A 21,022-nucleotide genomic window follows, 5' to 3' on the forward strand; every position below is an offset into this window, starting at 1 on the left:
CCGAAATAATCAAACCCTACGGTATTATTTTCATTGATTGTTTTTCTTTTAATTCTGTTTTGGTTTCCTTAAAACAAAAACAGAGAAATTTACATTTACATCATTGATAATTTTTAATAGACATATTTATTGTGAAAATTAATTAAATTTTGTCAGACCAATTTTGTGTTGCCCATTGAGAAAAGAAATTAAGCCATTGATTATTATTATTATTATTAATATTATTTTGGTAATTGAATATCGTGTATCAATATCTAGAACAACCTTCTCAGATTTGAGTTTCGAATTCAAAACAGAACAAATGTTTTTCCATATCGTTTCGCCGGAATTCAAAACGGAACAAACGTTTCTATCTCTTTTCATCGGAATTCGAAGTGGAATATACTTTTTTTTTCCTTGTTTCACCGGTTAAATTATTCAAGTTTAGGTAGAATTCGCAGTGGACCAAATCATAAAAATCCAAACTTTAAGTGTAATATTCCAAAATACATTCATTCATTTGACACTCACTTCCCTGTGCATTGATCTGATGAGCGAAGTAACTTGTTCAACTTGCTCTTCGTTCGAACAGGCGGAGAGAAGAACCTTTGCAGTTCCTTCGTCCGGCACGCACCCGGAATCGATCATCTCTTCGAATATCTCGAGACATTTCGCGTAAAGTCTCTTCCTCGAATAAGCTCCGATCCTCGACGTCCACGTCACGACGTCCGGTTCCATGTTCGTCTTCCCCTTAACCTCACGAAACAGCCCTTCCATCCTGTCCAAGAACCCGGCTTTTCCGTATACGTTGATCAGTACGTTGTACGTGCTTATATCTGCCGCACACGGGCCATCCTCCTCCTCCATTGTGGCCAGAACCTCTTCCATCTTGTCGAACTGCCCCTGCCGTCCGTACAAATTGATCATGCTGTTCAGTACGAACGTGTCGGGTTCTAGCCCGGCTTCCGTCATCCGGCTCACGATCTCCTCGCATTTGGGGACGTTCCCTGCTCTCGAATAAGCTGACAGGATCAGCATGTGAGATTTCATCGTCGGGTTTATGCCCAACCGCTTCATCTCTTCAAACACTGATTCCGCTTCTGTTTTAGATTCACAAAGAACAAGTAGCAGTTTCAGTTCAGTGTCTTCCTACTTCCTCACACCACGGTTTTTACCTCGGTTTCAAGATGAACTTTCTGCAGAGATTCTTTCATGGCTGTCCTTGGAAGTAAAACCAGAAATTCAGCGATGGGAATAAAAGGGTTTAGGGTCTAGACATGTGCGTACCTGCGTAAAGCCCTCCTCTGCCATATGCATCCACCATGATATTGTACGAAGCTCTGTCTGGTTCACATCCCATATGCTGCATGAGCGAAAATATTTCCGCAGCACCGTGAGGATAACCAGCACGGCTGTAAAAGAGTTTTCAAGACATTAAAGCTTTAGAAATCCCGAGGATATCGAATACGTAAAGCACTCTATACGAAGAGGGTGCTACAGTTTGGCGCCATCTCGGGGTTCAGTTTGGTTATTTCGGTTTTAGAAACACCATAACCATTCAGTTTTTATATTAAATATGTTCAATATTTATTCGGTTATTATCCAAAACGATGGCAACCATATTTACCTTTTACCTGTATGCTTCCATGAGGGCATTATAGGCATATGCGTCGGGTTCAAGGCCAGCTTCCTGGAGCTGCTCGAACATTTCTTCCGCCTTCTCGCAAAGACCTTCCCTCGCAAATGCATTCACGAGCGCAGTGTAAGTGCATATGTTCGGCTTACATCCTCTCTTGCTCGTCATCTCTATGAACATCTTCCACGACATGTAAGATTTGCTTGCCTTTCCGTATAAATTTATCATCAGGTTGTAGGTTTCGGTATTTAGTTGGCAGCGTTCTTTCTTCATCCTCTGGAATACATCCATTGCTTTCTCTGTGTTCCCCCTTCCCTTCGTCAGCCCGTCGATATACGCATTGTATACAATAGCACCTGCACAATATCAAGAACCCTGGTGTTTTTTTATGATCTTTGTTCCATTTAAGACTTTATCTTGAATCTCTCAAAAAGAATAAAACAAAATCTATGAGGGATGGTCCGAAATTCGGAAACGAACGCACGAAAATAGGGGTGGACTTTTAAACCCGATAGACCCGTGGGTTTCCGGGTACTCTGCCACCAATGGAGCCGAAGGTGGGTGCGACTAGACCAGAAACCCGCACTGCAGGTTCGAGGCTCATATTTTTTTCGAACCATGACGGGTTGGGGTTTTAACCCTAATAACCCACTTGGGTCGCAGCAATTTCAGAGTACACCACCGAAAAAAAAAAAAAATTTTGCGACCTTATTACGACTAATATATAACTAATATACAACTAAAATAAGAGTAGTTTATTAGTCGTAATAAGTTGTATATTAGTTATATATTAGTCGTAATAAGGTCGCAAATTTTTTTTTTTTTTTCGGTGGTGTACACTGAAATTGTTGCGACCCAAGTGGGTTATTTGAGTAATATCCCCTGACGGGTTACCGGGGATAATACCTATGTAGATTTTCGTGTTAAATTACCATTTCACCCTTAACCTAGGGTATAAGAGTCTCACGAGACCGAAGCCAAGATACCGCATTCATGAAACTCGTAGAGACGAGGTTGAGTTCAATATCCGAAAAATTCGGATACCCGATCTATGTTCATCGCTACAAAAAATGCTTACGATGTATAACCATTTGGAGAAACATGATGGCTTTCCAAATCACAAAGGGTTATCGCGGATAGCCGATAAAATGACGTTTATATCCCTGATATTTTAATAAATTTATAACCATATATCTTGATAGATTTTCGTGTAAAATTACCTTTATACTATTAAACTAAACTCGGGTCAACATTTACAGTTTTCGCGGGTTGGGTACCCTAGATACCCGACCTTTAACCTCGGGTATCTAGACCGTAGGTCTGCAAGACAAAAGTTGAGATAGTGCAGTCACGAAACCCATAGAGACGAGGTCGAGATCGGTGCCCCAAAAAAACTCGAATACCTGACCCCTACAGGAAAATGGTTAGGATGTGTAAACACATTACTTGGAGAGACGTGATGGTTCTGCATCTCTGTGAAGACAACCTCGGCTTTCTCTAGCATCCCGACCGTGCAGTAAGCCTTTACGAGAAGAGCATACGTATCTTCAGTGGGCACACATCGAGATTCGATAAGCTCTACGTACAAAGACTCCGCCTTTTTGTGTTCACGCCTCTGCCCATAAGCATCTATAAGCAGATTAAAGATGATCACATCTGGTTGGAAAGAGCTCCTCCTTAAAATCCATTCACAAAGCTACCAAAAAAAAAGAGATTTTGGAATCAACCCATCAGTGATGAACACAACTGAAGATTTGGGTATTGGGTAGAAGCAGAATCAGAATCAGAATCGGAATCGGAAGTCTTTACCAGAATGACTGGTTCCCATTTCTTGTTAAGTCGGAGTTGAACAGAGACGTTGATTAGATCATCCCATGATGTATGTGTTGAAGGGAGTGTGCCTAGAATGTCTGAAACTCTCTCAGGATCTGTCTCTTTCTGGATGAAACTCAGAATCTTCTGAGCAATGGGGCTTAGAACAGGGAAGATCCCATCAACAAACCCAGATCCATATTTCCATCCTCTTCCCCTTAAAGATCCACCTAGATACGGAACCAATGGTTATCAGATTTCAATGCATTATAATAAGCACATTCTGTCAAGCAGAATACAGTCAGGAGATTCGAGTTTTACATCGTTTCCTCGAGAGCTTTTTCCGATCAAACCTTCTCAATTTCCCCTTTTCGTCGATGAGAAACCCCTCCTTTTTGCAGTTCTTCACAGCCCCGACACTGAAACTCTTCACTCCACACCCAAATATGTTGTTGAAGCTGCTTCGTTGCTTGATGAATATACAGTTCAGTGTGTATACTGATATTGACCTGTAAATCAAGCACCATTCCCATGGGAATTCAAGAGCCGGTTTTACTTGGGTTCCAAGTAACAGGATACTCTCAAAACATTCATAGTTCTACTGAACAAGACCCAACAAGCAAACGAAGAAGAAAATCAAGCAGCCAAAAGAAGAACAACCCATTAGAATCAATCACCTAAAACCATTTGATTCTCTAATCAGCATCTCCTACATGTTCTCTGTAAAAGCCTCAAATCTAACCACATGGTTTTTGACGATATATATATATATGTATGTATGTATGTATATAAAGCATAGAAAAAAGCAACGGGCTTTCTTCTTAATCTCCTCCATGGCGAGCGAAACCGATCAAAATTGAAGAATTTGAGCAAATGGGTATCTAGATTTCTCATTTTCCATACCCATTAATCATCGGCGGAGGAAGATTGAAACGACGTAAGAAACTAAAACAGACAGGAAAGAGCTTGAAACCAGAGTGGGAAGGAGAAGAAGAAGATGAAAAGGATTTTCTCGGAGATTGTCCGTACATGACCAAACAGACGGAGATGTTCTTAGGGTTTTTTTTACTGCATGAATCTCTTTGAACTCATGGGTTTTCCCTCCTTTCTCTCCTTCTCTCTTCAGGAGAACAAATTCTGAGGAAGAAGATAATATCCATTGCTAGAAGTAAGAAGCTCGGAAATATCTGGGCTTTATATTTTCCCCCAAAAAAGAAATTCGAATAAATGTGCATCAATAACTAGAAAATTCCAATTTTTGTTGAAAGATGACATTTTTGGAATCTATAAAAAAAAAGGGTTACTAATTAGTAATTACTCTTAGATCTTGATGGTAAACATTGGTAAATAAATTCAAGTATGTAGCAAAGAATCCACATGTAATGCATTATGCATATGTGATTAAAAAAATGGGAAGCATAAGTAAAAAATAATAATATAAAAATTTGAAGGGTATTTTGGAAATTCAAAATTCTTATTGCCCGTGTGATATTATTGTTGGACCAAATTTTATTTAAATCTTCTTATAAAGATAATATTTTTTTTACAAATCTGAGAAAATCCATAAGATGCACTCGTATAGTTCAAAATTCGATCGCGAAAATAATATTTATTTTTTTAATGTACAGAAAGATTTCTTTTTTCTTTTAATTCAAAAGCCCGGAAGATTTATAAAGCTCGAGATTACCCAAACCCACTGTCTCGATTCTCGCGTTCATTTCGCTGGAAACATTCGCTTAGATACGACAAGCTGTCTCTCGACGTTTCGTGCTCTCTCGTCCGCTGGTAATGCTGCGAAGGAAACCCTAATCTATCACTATTGGTATTTTCTCCGTTTAATCTTATTATTCTTCGTCACTGGATTGCAGGTTTTCATCTTCTTTTTGTTCGTTTCTGGATTTTTTTTGTCTTTTTTTTCCTGTTTCTGCGTGGTTTCTGACTAGTGGTCAGAATCTCTCGAAGCCCTACAGGAACTCGTTTGGTTCCTTCCCCCAGGTCTAATATGTGCCGCGATTGATGATAACAATTTTTTTCTCTCGATGATCTCTTGTTGTCGTTTGCTGATTCTTCTACTTTTGTTTTCGTCTCTGATTTCTCTCTGATTGATTTTTTTTTCTGGGTTATGCATGTGGGAATTTCGCTGTTGTAGTTGTGAACGTCATTGCTCGCTATCAATTTTGGTTGCTGGGAGATTGTTCGTTCGTTGTAGTGTTTGGAATCATTATTTCTTTCCAGTTTGAGAGATGATTTTGATCGAATTTATTGAATCTCGATATTCGAACATGGGTTTTTGTTTTTGTTTTTGTTTATGAGTTTTCTGCTATCTCTTCTCTATTTGAATCGGCATAGTAACACTGGCTTGCCTTGCACTTCCTGCTTTAAAACCTCTCACTCTCATGCCGCATTCTTTTGGTTTTAATTTCATAGCTTTTGTGTTAGTTTGATACATCTCTTTGTCCCTGATTGTTTGTTTGTCTCCTATCTTTTTGATTCGATGAACTCGATTTTGTTGACTGTATAAGTTTGTGAAGTACACAGAATTGGAGGGGATGAAGTTTGTGAGGAAACACAGTGGTCTTATCGGAAGCAGTCCAGAGTACGGTGCGATTTTCATGTCCAATAGTTCCACCAGGAAGGAATGCATTAAGAGAGGGCTTTTCGGTTTGCCCTATATGCAAGCCGACTTTGTGAAACAGGTCAAACATGGAATGGTTTTGTTTCTGTTCGATCACGAGACTAGAGAGTTACATGGTGTTTTTCAGGCATGTTCCGACGGTGGCATGAATATTGTGCCTGGTGCTTTCTGCTCTTCCGGAATGCAGTTTCCTGCCCAGGTACATGGATCCATGTATCGTTTTGCAGGGAGCATTATCGAGGGGGATCTGACCCTTTTTCGTGTTAGTTTTTTCCCGGAAATTAATGTTCTTTCCCCTTGATCCCCTTTTGTTTATAGGTGAAATGCGTTCAGATATGGCACTGTAGGCCACTTCGTGAAGATGTATTTCGTGACGCTATACGAGAGAATTACTTTTCACGATATAAGTTCAATTTTGGGCTTTCAGAGGTTCAGGTGTGCTCACTTGTCCTCCCTGAGTCCAAACCTTAATGGATGACTATGGCTATGGCTGTTTCCTTCCACTTTTCCCTCGCTTTTTCTGCATCCAGGTGTCAGTTAGCCGTTCCATGTTCTTTGACAACTTCTCGTGATTTTTCATATTTGTAAATGTAAATCTGCAGGTTCAGAGGCTCTTGACATTGTTTAGCCCTAAGAAGATAGAGAGGTCACCATCGATTAGACCTATGGGTAGGTTTTCCACAAGGAAACAAGCAAGTGAATTCAGCAAAGCCATTGATGATCTCCGGGCTCAGAATGACAATGCAATAGAACATGGTGGAGATACTGACTGCAAGTTAGCTTTCAGAGATGTACCGTCAGGGGATTGTTTTGTTAACAGCAGAAATCCTGTCAAAGATTGTAGGTTAACAGCATTTAGCGGCTTAGAGGGTGAACCTGATGTAGGTCGAGATTATGATACACCCACAGGGAATGAACAGCCTGGAGATGATGCATCTATTGAATTTAGAAGGCTCACTGATCACAGAGTACCTGGGGCAAAAGATTTGTTAGGAAATGAATTTGGCATGGGCATAAAATTTGGGAGAGATGCTACTATTCATTCTCCTTTTTCTTTAGATACTAATACTATAGTCCCTGAGAACCTGAGGCATACAGAAAATGGCTGGTCAGAAAATGTATGCCATGACAAGGGTGAATTTACAGGGATCGTGTCAACTGGGTATCCTAGTTTGTGGTCTAACCTTGACCAATCTGCTGAGCATGGCAGAGTTTCTATAGAAGCAGATCCACCGGCTATTCCTCCTCGTAGGCTACATCTCGAGCCTTCGTATGCAAAAAATAGAGAAACTTATAACCTTACCTACCCAAGATTCCTGGGAGATGCAACAGGAGAAAACACTCTGCCTTATGATCCGGATTCACCTTCTTTTAGTACCATGGACTCGTCTTCATGTGCAACCAATACCAATCCAGTCTCGGGCCAACGATTTACTTCTTATGGTGGTTATACCATCGATTCCCTCCCTCCCGAGAAGGTTCAGCCATTCTCTACTGAGCATAGCAAGGCGATCAAGTACACGGCTGCTGGTTTTGATTTGGGTGATTATGTGCCGTTGCCTAGCACACACCCTGATTACCCAGATAGCACCAGCATGATTGGAATTCAACGATTCCTCGATGAGCATAGCGGGGCAAGTAAGCTCGCAACTGCTGATTTTGCCTCCGGTGACAACTATCATCCATTGCCTAGCATGCTTCCTGATTACCCAGCTAGCTCCAGCAGGCCTAGAGTTGCTGATTCGAAAGCTGTTCCAACAAATACCTTTTCGAACGAATTTAGAAGAGATCGTTCACATCTTTTACCACGTCCTGATTTCTTAAGTTCTGTGGAATCTGCGGAAAAGTTGATGAACTTCGAGAGTTTGTCTCAGTCTTCCAGCCCTACTTTCTACCGTTCCTTTCTTCATCGTTTACCATTGGGTGATGGAGTTGATTTGCCTATTAAGGACAGAGTTAATGCAAGCCGGGGTAACTTTAGGGATGATTTTCCTGATTTCAACAAGGCGGGTCGGGCTCAAAGCACCAGGAGGAGTGTGTTTTCTAGGTTGGGTTTACCTCCAAAGGAATGTGACACTAAGATGGATACCTCAGAAGTCGATGAATCAGTCGATGAGGTCATGAGCTTTCTACACGAGTGTCACGAACATTGGATGAAACGGGAAGAACTCAAATCAATCACGAGAAATGTCGATGCTGGTGGAAATTTTGAGATGAAAAAGCAAAAGACCCGAACTGCCGAGCCACTAGAGGATGATCCAATGTCTCCTACTTCAGAGACAGCTCTAAATGATGCACTTGCTTGTGAGGAAACTATGCAACAACCAGTACAGAAGCCGACTTTTATCGATTTCAAGCGTCGAAGCGAGAGACAGAAGAGCCGAGGTGATCTAACTCAAGGGTGTAAAGAGAAACCCGAAGATCCCGCTCCTCGGCTCAAGAAGAGGAAGTTAGTTAGGCCTAAACTCGTAGTAGAAGAGCCGTTACTGAAAAAAGAAAACAAGGTGGAAAATGTTACAGAAAACAAGGTTGAAGTCCTGTTTGAGAATTCCGAAGAAGGTACGGAAAGTAAGAAACATCCCGGTGAAGATGGAAATATGGATGGTAATAACGAGGAAGTGCTCAAACACGAAGAGGATGCAAAGGAAAAGGAGGATGTGTCGAAAACACCTTAATATTGGTAAAGGCGAAAACTCGAATTTTTTTTTTTTTTGGGAGATTAGTCGTTATAAGTATTATCTTTGCCTGGTTATAGGTCGATGATATCAGTAAGGTAGGAACATTGGGCTGATTCCAAGCTTTTTGCAGATAGTTGGTTAGATGTGTCGTTAGAGTTGCATCCCCCTTTTGTTGGGGCAATTTTGGAAGTGGTATCTGCTTCAACCAACCTTTTGAGTATGTATGTGTGCCCCTGTTAGAAGTCAATGCGGGCGGGTATCTGCGTTTTTTGGGCCGCCCGACCTTAGTCTCGCCCCCCTCGAGTTTGATAGTTTTTGCTTGGTGGTCGTGTACTCTAGTTTTGGGTGCCAACCGACAAGGGGTGAGAGGGTGATTGTCGGTTCGATGTTGTCGATTGGCGAGGTGAAGGACACTGGGGGAGAGGGTCGGTAAAGCGAAAGGGTCAAGGGAGAGATACCCGGTTGAGGTGAGAGGGTCGGCAAGACGAAGGGGTCGACTCGGTCAATGACTTGAGCTGTATCTGGTCCGAGGGGAGGTGATGGGCGATGAAGGTGAGTGAGGCGATGAAATCGCCCTCGACATCTGAGCGAGACTGCGAAATCTCTGGCTCGAGACCCTCGAAGATTCAATTTCGAACTCTAATATGATTTAAAATAAAAAGTGGAAAGATAGTACTACCCTCCTCTTCCCCCTTGCGGCCTCTCCCTTTACGAGACCTCGTTCCTTTTCTCTTTACTATTCCCCGTCTGGCTCGGGTATCCGTGAGTATTCTGCTCCTTAGCTTGGAGAACTCGCTCCTGAACTTGAGGTTTAGGTTTCTAACGTCATCCCGTCTGGTTCGGGTTCGGGTATCTGCGAGTATCATGTATAAAGCTATATATATATATATTTATATAATGGAAAAATACGCATACATTTGCTATATGAAAGGTCAAAACAAAGTGAAAATATACGCGCATATATACATGGTTCCTCATGTTAACACACGCGCATATATATATATATATAAGATTGCATGTAGTCTATATATATAATCCATAGCTCTCGGTCCTAAGCATCTCTTCTAAATGTGGGTCGATATACAAATTACCGAGAGAAAATAAAAACAAATGGCATTACGAGGCCCATTACAATTATCAAGGGAGTACACAAGAATATGAAATTATAAAATAACCGCATAAGTTCATATGATTTCAGAATTATGCCTAGATTTTGCTATGAATCGAACATTTCCCAAGTATCCGTAGAAAGATGAAATTTAGCCTTTCTAAGTTTATTTTTTTTAACCTTTATCAAGTATTAGTTCTCGATGTCAAAAATTAAAATATTTAGAAATGTTCTTTTATTAAATAATTACCAAAGATTATAGTTTCGCTAATAATCTTTGACATGGACAGTTTTAGAAGAAAATTAAATATTTGGATTATTATTTTACATAATGCAAACGTTAGTTTTTATCATCGGTTATGGGCGAACAGTCACGGCCAATATGATTATTGAAACATAGATGAATTGCTATATACAGAAAATGGAAAGACATTGATGCAGAAGTAAACCAAGTGGCAAAGGCTAATTCACATGGATAACTAATCATGCTTTGATTGGTTTGGTTAGAGCATCTTAATCACAAAACTAATGGAAAACAACAAATATAATTAAGTGGGAATTGAAAATACACATGTTCCCTATTGGCATTATATATATATATATATAGAAATTTTATTTAATAAAATATTAATATAATTAAATAAAAATTATCGGACAGGATATTCTAATCATTTGGGCTCTATATATACTAAATATCATATAAATTTTAATAAAAAAAAGTTCGTAGTTCAATGAGGCATTTGCTCCCATTTGTTTATAAACAGTTATATATATATATATATATAATGAAACTTAAAATAAAGTGTAATTAGCTCTTTCCTTCCCTTTCCTTTTTCAATCAAAGGAGACATTTAAACATAATCACGTTTCCATGGACCCTATTACTAATTTGTTTATGTCTTAACATAACAACAAAAACAATGACAATAAACGATCGGTTATAATTAACAACAATAATGCCAACTTCGTGCTCAAAAGAAACCAATAATATACCGACTCTTTACTAATTCAAAGCTTTTAATGTATTTTTTTTAATTCACCTACCAAAAACAATTATGATATATGTATATATGTCTAAACCAATTAAAGTTTTTTTTTTGGAACATTTCTCTACTCATTAGATACTAATTTCAATTGGAGCAAAAAAAAGTATACCAATGGAAAATACGATTATTATAAACTATTTCAGGTATTTAGAAACAATAATTTTACTTGAAATAACTATTTGTATTCATCCAACAAAAAAAACATAGTACTTGTGTCATTGTATAGTGGTAATGGTTATTCAATTCACGATAATACTCGAATTCCATTTGAATACCATAACACGATCCATTTTCGGAAAAAAGTCTACGCACAAGTCTCAGCCCATATGACCAAAATAAATTTTTGCTATTGTATTTTTCACTAATACATACATATATATATATATATATATATGTGTGTGTGTGTGTGTACATGTATATATATAAGTAAATGAAAAAAAAGTAATATTTGTGACGAGTTTTATGTGAAGCGGTTGTCAACCACAAAGACACTGGAGATAGATACAGCGACTACACGTTACCAAAAGACAAATGCATCATCCAACAATCTGTCCATGACACATGCCCATGCCCATCAACACATACATGCATGCGTACATACATATATATACAATATTTCTCTTTTTGAGTGTGGTTGTGCAGATAATATATATGCGGAGAGGACATAATTCCAAACCTGTTTGGTTTGATTATTGTAAGGTCATTTTTCCATTGTCAAATTTGGGAGTAAGAGATGGAAACGTAATAATTATTTACGGAAAGGACCAAAACAACGGAAACATACCATCTTCTACATAAATATTTTGTATACACATACATACATATTCATATATATATATACATATCTATTTATCTATATATATATATATATATATATATCAATTAATAAAGCAAAACAGGCGCCCCAAACATATGCATATATATATATATATATTGGGAGTATATGATTGGTGAGGACAAGCATGATTATATATGACAGACGACGCATGCAGCATCACATTCGGTCGTATCATTTTCATTTGTCTCAGCCATGGAATTGCTAAAGCTTATCATCCTTTTTGTTTTTTTTGTTCCTTTTTTCCCCCTAATAACAGAAAATAGAACTTTAAGTTTTGAAAGAAAAAAAAACCCTTTTAATTAACCCTATTCAGTAATGCAATATATCAAAATATAATGGTGTTAAGAGTTCAAACCCATATGTGTTGATGGGCATGGGCATGTGTATTTAATAATATAAAGTTTGTATTATATATATATATATACACACACACATTTGTAAAAAGTTTGTGGGAATATATCAACCGTCAACTCCAACTTAGAACATCCATCGACACGACCAATTGATGCATGGGTTTTGGTAAAACTACACTGTCTATAGCCATTGACTCGCTCAAAGTGAATATACCACTGTATATATATATATATGTGTGTGTGTGTATATATAGAGAGAGAGAAAGGTCATCGTCAATAGCTGTAAGGAAGGACCATATATAAGACAAAGAGGGACACAGTCACACAGTTAATGGTCCATGCATAAACACACACACAAGCCCAATTAATGGCATATACATACATGGATGCACAAAAATATGATGTGACACGTGTGTGGTTGTGTATATGTGCGTGTATATATATATATATATACATGTGAAAAATTATAATTAGGTTTGTCAAGTTGACATCTTTTTCTTGTTTCTTATCTCTATCCGCGTGGTTTCCCCCCACAGCTAACACTTGAAGGAACTTTATATCACTCTTCTCTCTCTCTCTCTCTCACACACACACACACATATATATATATATGCATATATAGCTCTTCTTTAGTTGTAGTGTTCATATCTCTTACATATGAAGATTCGTGTTGGTTTGAGAGGCTGAAGCTGCCAGCATGATCTGGTAACAATCCATATATACATATACATATACGCATTGTGTGTGTGTGTGTTAATTTTCTTGTTAATTTCACGATTCCATCATTTTTTTTTTCAGAAAGAGAAAGGAATCTATTATTCATCTCTTTTTTTTCTTTTTCTTTTTTATTATTCATCTCTGTTAGTTGGTACTATATATTACCTCTTTCCCGTTCGTAGTTCAATGAGGCATTTGCTCCCATTTGTTTATAAACAGTTATATATATATATATATATAATGAAACTTAAAATAAAGTGTAATTAGCTCTTTTATTATAGGACACACACACACACACACATATATATATATATACAGTTATCGATTGCAGAAACCCAAATGCCGAGACATTCGTATATATCGTTTGTAAATAGTATTATATATATATATGCATATATTGGTCTCTGTGTGTATATGTATGTATGTATATATCAGTTAAGTACCAGGTCATCTTGCAGCTTCATTCACTCAATTACCAACAAAGGCAAAGACAAAGAAAAACAAGACAATACTTACGAGGTAATCAATGACATTGTCGCGTTGACTTTTATTGCGAAGGTAACGATTTTCCTCTTGTTTTTTTTTTTTGGTTGAATGTATGGTGTTCTTAGTTTTTCTTCATAATCACATGCACATATAAAATAGATAGTTTCGTGTTTATATTCATACCTCGTTTACGTGTATATATATATATATATATATATGATATGCACTTATATATATTGACATATGTATAGAGAAACTATGTACAAATGCCCATGTCTTGTGTGGCACGTGCGACATATATGCTTGCATGTGCATTTGCGTTTCTTTTCATAAATATACACAGTTGACATAGGAAAGATTTGGGACGAAGAGATGCAACACAAAACTGAAGAATTTGTAACCCACTGTCTCGACCAGAGTCTCTGCTGCGCTCTTCTCGCTTCTAGACCCTTGGTCTTTTGAAGAGTATTTGACTCACGCACACAATTATCTCCACGTGTGCGTGTTTGTGTAAAATCAGGAATAAATCTAGAAAAATAAATTAATGAAAATACTATTTAGTATTTATTGTTATCGTTTGCATAGAAACATATAAGAATTAATATTCTCAGCATTTTAATTAATAATTATTCAACATCCTGTATTCAATTACAATTATTAAAATGCCCTATTTTTATACTATGTGTAATCACGATACAAAAAAGAGATTAATTTTACATTATTATTATACAAACAAATAGATTATTATTATTATTATTGGTCGCATCGTTAACTACTACTGTTTATCAAAGGGTAGAAAGTAAACCCTTTTTGAACCTTGCTTGAGCTGTAACCGCCACATGGAAATTTACTTTATAATATCTCAATTTTCGTATTTACCAGTGACTGTTTTATTTTTCTTAAATCCTAATATTATATATTACAAAATTAGAAGAAAATTAAAATGAAATCGACAACCGACCGGTTGAATTTGGATCACAGGTATTTTCATTATCTCATGTGGTAGTTTATTTCCCACTACCCCAAAAGCAGCTTATGTCTGACCCCACACATCTCGTAAAGAATAATAATTATATATTTATTATTTATCCACAATTACAACGCGACGTTTCAGGACCTGACGGTTTACGTAAGATATCAAAATACCAACCAAACCCGAATAAACCGGAATCCGGTTATACCTCATCCACTGCTTCGGCTTTAGTTGCCAACTTTTGGTTTCTTTGATTTGGGCTCCCCTCCCAAACGCAACGAGACGTTAAGCTCTTCATCCGAACCGTTCTTTAACGATGAAAGATTCTCCGACCCAATTTTCTCGTCCCTTTTCACGGCCACGGAAGCAGATGCGTTCCACGAGCTAGGAACGATGAACAAACGTTCCTCTACGACATCGGATCTCGGTTTGATGACATCATCTATACGGAACTCGCTCGGGATAAATGGATCAAAGGCCTCGTATGCTTTGCCTTGTGACAAAACTGGTTCGGGTGGGGATGACTCGCTAACTGTTGAACAAATGGCTGTAGCCGATGCATTCCTCTGTTCTCGGGTAGCCGCTGAAAAGCATACCACGCAAAAAAAGAAGGGCATGAGCTTAGGAAATCTAAGAAGCTAGGTCCGGGATACAATACAAGAGCAATATCATAAATCAAAAACCTTCAAGCCCGTCAACAGATGTGATGAGATCAAGCTCCAAGAGATCGAGAAGGCGACCAAGATCAACTCCGCTGGTCCAATTCTCGGGTTCTTGCCCGGCTTTTAGCTTCAGTCTACCTCGGTTAGCTGTTCCTCCCCAGATGATCCCAACTGGTCGAGGTTTTTCCCTTTCTCGGCCGGTTAAGAGTATAAGGCTTCCACTGTCACCTTCGAGGTCAAAAGTTTGCTGGTTCTCGCCAATGACAAGAAAATCCGTGAGGAAACAGATCCCTTTCTCGTCGTTGTATTCCAAAGCGTAAGCCATTATGGTTCCTGTGGTCAATCCCGAGCTCCTCCCGACTTTAACAACTTGTTGTCCTATAAGACTATCGACCCGGGATTGTAAGTCTATGATGTGCACATCGCCTATCTCGCCTATGCCCTTTACCATCGTGGTCACGTTGTTCATGTTGAAATCTTCTGCAAATGGAATGAATGCCCCGTCTGCCCTCACAAATGTTTCTGCGACAGAAATAGACAGAGAGAGAGGGAGAGAGCGGAACAGTCATAGAGTTAGGACAGGTCTACATACATTATCCATTAACAGGGCCATAAAACAGGACAATGATCTACCTGGGTTGATTCCAGCAAATATGCCGTACCAAAGATCATCGGCGATAAACGAGGTTGCTCTCTCGACGGCGCCAAGGTAGACACCGGGCCCGAGGCTTGGAGGTAAAGGATGGAACATTTTCTGGCTTGGATAATCCAAATCAACCGCTACATGCCGGTTAGTGAGGAAACCGATCTGTCGGTTACCTGTTCTACTTTTCACTATAGCACCCAATGTTCCATATGTTTCTTGGCTTGCAACCTACACAACACGAGGAAAAGCCGAATGATTGTTGTTAAAGGACTTTACCATAGTCAGTTCGCTCATAAGATTATATGTATAAACTCACTTGTAAGCCAAATCTGGTTAGAAATACTAAATTTCATCTATAAGTTTCCTTACGGGTAGAACAATGCCGAGGTTATAGACAAGGGAGAAGACTCTTTTTACCTGAGAACCAGAGCCAATGAAGGGATCACTTCCTCTCAAGCCATCCACAAGTTCATTATACACCTGTTCTTTGGGTGTTGCAGCCGGGGCACCGTAATATTCGAATTCCACAACGTCTACATCGCACCATACCCCTCCAGGACCCTGTTCAGACAGAAAGGAGGTTACCATTTATTACGTTGTAAGAGATTCTTACACAAATTTCTGAAAGATGCCAGTGAAAATCCATGATATCTAACCTCAAGGGCAGATGGAAGACACCGCAGTGGATTAAGCCACTGCCTATGGACTTTCCTAGCCACGAAGACGAGGATGGCCGGAATGTTTGTCAGAACACCACGACGTATCCGAAACCCAACTGCTGTTCCGAGGCTGAAACATCGCAAGATTTTGCTATGGAACGCTCTTATTGTCATGAGTTCGAGCAAGGTGGTGGCTTGCTGTCCGGATGGCAACTGGCCGACTGTTTCAGGCAAAACCCCTTTCTGAAGATTTCCAAAGTAGTTAGCTCGGTCTTCTGCAGAATCGTTCAGCCTGCTTAGAGTTGGCCACGAGAAAAACGGGGCATTGCTCTCTGCGTGTTGGGTATTGGGTGTGAATGGCTGAGGGGGAGATGGGCTTGAAGACGATAGAAGACTCATGTGATTGCAACGATGGTTCCTCTCCAAATCCAAAGCTGAATCCTCAGATGGTGATGAAGCTGATTGGATGAATCTTTGATCCCATCTGCTCGAGGCCATGGCTCTCGATATCTCCCTAAATTATGGTACTTAAACCTACTTTCTCTTGATAGAAAAACCTAACCTCTTCACTCTTCAGTTCTGTCGAAAGACAAACAAGGACAGGACAGTACACTGTTCAGCTATCTTAAGTACTACCAAGACAACTGCGACCATCCTTGAACTGGTTGGTTATATACAAAACATCGACATGTTTGTGGATTAGAAGACATCTCAGACGATGAAATCGAACCGATTAATCAGTAAACCAAGCACCGTACGAGAATCAGCTAAGAGACTGAATCGGAAAGAAGAATCAGACTTAAGCGATACTGAAGCAATCTGCAGAACTATCATATTGCTATGAATTCTCAGACAGAACATACACGAGACGAGCAGAAGGAGTAAGTCAACATTTCAAAACCGAATTAATCCTAGGAATCAGCAAACTGAGCAAAACCCAGACCTCCATATCACGCCAAAAACCCTAGATAACCGAACACCGTGAACAACTCGGAAGAAAAAACGAAGATAAAACACTCACCGACCGGAGAACTCGTCGGAGGAGCTGTGAGGGCTTCATGCCAAAACGGAAGAAGCTTCACCAGGAATTGCAGTAATGAAGAGAGAGAAAGCTGCATTTAGGTGAGAGAGAGAGCATTGCAGAGACGACTGGAATAAGACGACGGAGAGACAGCGATTGCTTGCTGCATTATCATCTCTCACTGCTGCTGGTGGTTGTGTCCACAGTAACCCAAAATTATTATTATTATTAGTTTAAAAAAATCTTATTTAAAAAAATCGTTACTTTTTAAAACGTTTTCTCGTATCTTTTTTCTTTATTTCTTTTCTTTTACCTAAATTATTTTTTATAGTGTCTTTTCTTTTATTTGTTCTTTTCCTTAATATATATATATATATATATAGTTCTAAAAATAAAATTGGTGTAAAATAATATAGACATTACAAATTGCATTTGATATAAAGTAATCATATGGCGTACCACACTACTCTACCTAATTATATAATCCATGAATTAATGGTGTAGATAATCATATAAGGACACAAAGCACATATTAATTTAAAATAAAAATCGAATTTTAGTGGATTTCAATTTCAATTTAAACAGGTCTTACTCGAATTCTTGTTTCTATGAATGAATACAAATATTCATTTTGTGATCCGGTCCTACTGGTAAATTTATCAAAAATAAATAAATAAAACTAGTGCAGCCCTCACCACACCTACCAATAATATTATATATATATGATAATCATCAACGGTATTTAAAATTTGTATAAGTTTTCAAATAACCAAATAATTTTTTTATATGCACACCGCACTAATGACCATTTTTTTTATAACCAGTTAAATTTTTTTTTATAACATATGATTTGCCAAGAGTGGGGTTCTCTTTGCGTGTATATCTGCTTACCAATTAACCAGTTAAATCTTTATAAAAAATCAATATATATATATACACACACAGATATATGTATCTAAAAAGGGAAGATCTAACTTTTATGCGAAATAAAATGTATTAATTTTTTGTTGAAAGTGCTAATGTTAATATTGGAGAAATCAAAATAAGATTTTGAAAAAAATAATAATTATAATTGTGTGTAATATTTATGGAGAAAAAGAGATAATGGAAAGCTTTTGTGAAGATAAGGCATATACCCCACACTGACTGTGAGGGCCGCATCCAAATAATTAATCATGGACAAATATTTAAATTATTTTCGGATATTATATTCAATATGTATATGTACATGCATACATATCTATTAGATATTAAAAAAAAGTCAGTTTAAAATCTAATTTAAAATCATAATATCTTAAGTCGGATATCAAATCCGAATTTTAAATTTTTTATATTTAGGATATCTGTAATTACTACTCTTTCACTATCTTTCATTTTTCTGGTTATATACAGAATTCAAAACGATTTGTTTTTTTCTTCTAGTAATTTTTTTAAAAAATGGAACGAAGATATAATGACACTGACGGTGAGCTGATAATGGAATACGAAGTAAATGCTAACACCTAATTTTATCCATATAATCTAAAATCTCTATTTACACCTTAACGAATATAGTTTTTTTTATGTAATGTGAATTCTAAAATCTATATTTACAGATTTCAAAAAAATACCATTAAAAATTTTTGAAGATTCGGAAAAAAAAAATATCGAATTTTGATTTATGTCATTTTCTTCTCTAAAGCTTCTGGTTGTTGAGAATATATGAGTTTATAAACACGTGCGAAATAAAAATGTGTGTGTTTTCATATCACTTCATTCTTTTGTAATCCTTCCAAACATGCCTATCATCATATATACAATAAAATTAGCCAAGCTGCCCAAATTATATATATATATATCATTTCCACCATATATTATTTTTCTTCTTTCATTTTCAATCATCAAATCATTGTCTATTGACCTTTCGTCCCACCCATAAAAAGTGTAATATAAAGAAATAAATAAATATATATATATTCACACCCCACCAAAAGTAATTATTAGATTACCTCTCTTGGCAGGTACTTTGTAAAAGTGCCATCCCTTTCTATGTTGTCCATCTTTATAATATTTTTAAATTCGCATATTTATATTGTCACATTCTTCCTGGGCCTATTTTAAATTAGACAATATTCATCTCTTTATTCAACATTTTCTTGAAATAATTATTTATGCTACAGCTTTTAACTTATTTTGAGAAAATAATAATAATTTATGAGTGAGATAGGTGGAATTAATTCATTAGGTGAGTAATTATTATAGCTAAATTTGACATAAAAAAACTAAAAAAATAATATTATTATATATATAATTTATCTTATTTTTATATATTTTTTTTACCCATTCGAAGGGAAAAATCACTCAACTATACCAAATATACCGCAACAATTTCAGCGATACACCTAAAAAAAATTAAATTTTTTTTTTCAATTCTATACCATTTTTAGGCAAGTCCGAAATAACCTTTCTTTTATATTTTTTACGACTTTATTACGACTGTTATATAACTAATATACGACTAAAAAAATAGTATTTACGACCGTATAACAACTAAAGATCATGTAAACAATTAGATGAATTTTTTGTCACCTTATTTAGAATCAATTGTAAGTATATTTAGAATCAATTGCAACTACATTTAGAATCAATTACGATTTTACAATTATAATTACACGGTTTCATTAAGGATAATATAGTTTTTTCAAAAAAAAGTTAATGGGTTATAATTTGTCGGGTGTATCCGAGAAATGAGTGCGACGGCTTTGGTATATTTGAGTGATTTACCCCCTTCGAAGGGATGGCGACAAAAAGATGGGGAAAAAATCAGACCAAAAAGAAGAAGAGGGAATCGAATTGGAGGATGCGATCGTGCGATAGGCTGCAAAAGGCGTTGATGGAGTGTCACCGGAAAATTCCGACGGCCGCGGCGCCTCGGAGGGCGTGCGGTCACCTGAACTGGTCGTTAGCGGAGCGCACCGTCGCGGAGGCTTGACCGGATGTGCGATCGCTCTGTTCCAGCTCCGGAACAGGCCTCAAGCGCCGGCAATGCCACGACGCTTTATTTTTATATATTTTTTTTACCCATTCGAAGGGAAAAATCACTCAACTATACCAAATATACCGCAACAATTTCAGCGATACACCTAAAAAAAATTAAATTTTTTTTTTCAATTCTATACCATTTTTAGGCAAGTCCGAAATAACCTTTCTTTTATATTTTTTACGACTTTATTACGACTGTTATATAACTAATATACGACTAAAAAAATAGTATTTACGACCGTATAACAACTAAAGATCATGTAAACAATTAGATGTATTTTTTGTCACCTTATTTAGAATCAATTGTAAGTATATTTAGAATCAATTGCAACTACATTTAGAATCAATTACGATTTTACAATTATAATTACACGGTTTCATTAAGGATAATATAGTTTTTTCAAAAAAAAGTTAATGGGTTATAATTTGTCGGGTGTATCCGAGAAATGAGTGCGACGGCTTTGGTATATTTGAGTGATTTACCCCCTTCGAAGGGATGGCGACAAAAAGATGGGGAAAAAATCAGACCAAAAAGAAGAAGAGGGAATCGAATTGGAGGATGCGATCGTGCGATAGGCTGCAAAAGGCGTTGATGGAGTGTCACCGGAAAATTCCGACGGCCGCGGCGCCTCGGAGGGCGTGCGGTCACCTGAACTGGTCGTTAGCGGAGCGCACCGTCGCGGAGGCTTGACCGGATGTGCGATCGCTCTGTTCCAGCTCCGGAACAGGCCTCAAGCGCCGGCAATGCCACG

At 37.6% G+C, this 21,022-nt stretch overlaps 3 protein-coding genes and 1 long non-coding RNA gene across 13 annotated transcripts; 2 read left to right on the top strand and 2 right to left on the bottom strand.

The window, feature by feature from the left end:
* Nucleotides 1-440: 440 nt before the first annotated feature.
* Nucleotides 441-4,575, bottom strand: LOC104814359 (pentatricopeptide repeat-containing protein At2g35130). Of its 2 annotated transcripts, none has more exons than XM_010542367.2 (7): nt 4,457-4,575; nt 3,749-3,936; nt 3,425-3,657; nt 3,062-3,311; nt 1,614-1,971; nt 1,267-1,391; nt 441-1,079 (listed from the first exon to the last, which is right to left on the bottom strand). In XM_010542367.2, coding segments are annotated over exons 1-7 (1,740 nt in total). In that variant the 5' UTR covers nt 4,459-4,575; the 3' UTR covers nt 441-495. The 2 variants fall into 2 exon arrangements, with proteins under 2 accessions (XP_010540669.1, XP_010540668.1); XM_010542366.2 differs by having other exon boundaries at nt 4,331-4,575.
* A 469-nt stretch (nt 4,576-5,044) lies between these two features.
* LOC104814360 lies at nt 5,045-9,032 on the top strand. 8 transcript variants are annotated; one of them, XM_010542375.2, is made up of 5 exons: nt 5,105-5,212; nt 5,296-6,123; nt 6,190-6,261; nt 6,381-6,497; nt 6,665-9,032. In XM_010542375.2, the coding sequence occupies exons 2-5, from the start codon at nt 5,977-5,979 to the stop codon at nt 8,735-8,737; spliced, it is 2,409 nt and encodes an 802-aa protein (XP_010540677.1). In that variant the 5' UTR covers nt 5,105-5,212; nt 5,296-5,976; the 3' UTR covers nt 8,738-9,032. The 8 variants fall into 8 exon arrangements, with proteins under 8 accessions (XP_010540676.1, XP_010540677.1, XP_010540670.1 ...); XM_010542368.1 differs by having other exon boundaries at nt 5,106-5,212; nt 5,296-5,422; nt 5,959-6,261; XM_010542370.1 differs by having other exon boundaries at nt 5,106-5,212; nt 5,296-5,422; nt 5,966-6,261.
* A 3,550-nt stretch (nt 9,033-12,582) lies between these two features.
* On the top strand, nt 12,583-13,964 carry LOC104814361. The gene is made up of 2 exons (XR_771894.1): nt 12,583-12,790; nt 13,261-13,964. It is a non-coding gene; the product is annotated as an uncharacterized LOC104814361 (long non-coding RNA).
* A 381-nt stretch (nt 13,965-14,345) lies between these two features.
* On the bottom strand, nt 14,346-17,438 carry LOC104814362. 2 transcript variants are annotated; one of them, XM_010542377.2, is made up of 6 exons: nt 17,254-17,438; nt 16,226-16,807; nt 15,987-16,130; nt 15,557-15,797; nt 14,945-15,445; nt 14,346-14,844 (listed from the first exon to the last, which is right to left on the bottom strand). In XM_010542377.2, the coding sequence occupies exons 2-6, from the start codon at nt 16,724-16,726 to the stop codon at nt 14,489-14,491; spliced, it is 1,743 nt and encodes a 580-aa protein (XP_010540679.1). In that variant the 5' UTR covers nt 16,727-16,807; nt 17,254-17,438; the 3' UTR covers nt 14,346-14,488. The 2 variants fall into 2 exon arrangements, with proteins under 2 accessions (XP_010540679.1, XP_010540678.1); XM_010542376.2 differs by having other exon boundaries at nt 17,250-17,438.
* Nucleotides 17,439-21,022: the final 3,584 nt, after the last annotated feature.

This window comes from Tarenaya hassleriana, unplaced genomic scaffold (genome assembly GCF_000463585.1).
Source record: "Tarenaya hassleriana unplaced genomic scaffold, ASM46358v1 Cleome21, whole genome shotgun sequence".
Lineage (NCBI taxonomy): Eukaryota > Viridiplantae > Streptophyta > Magnoliopsida > Brassicales > Cleomaceae > Tarenaya > Tarenaya hassleriana.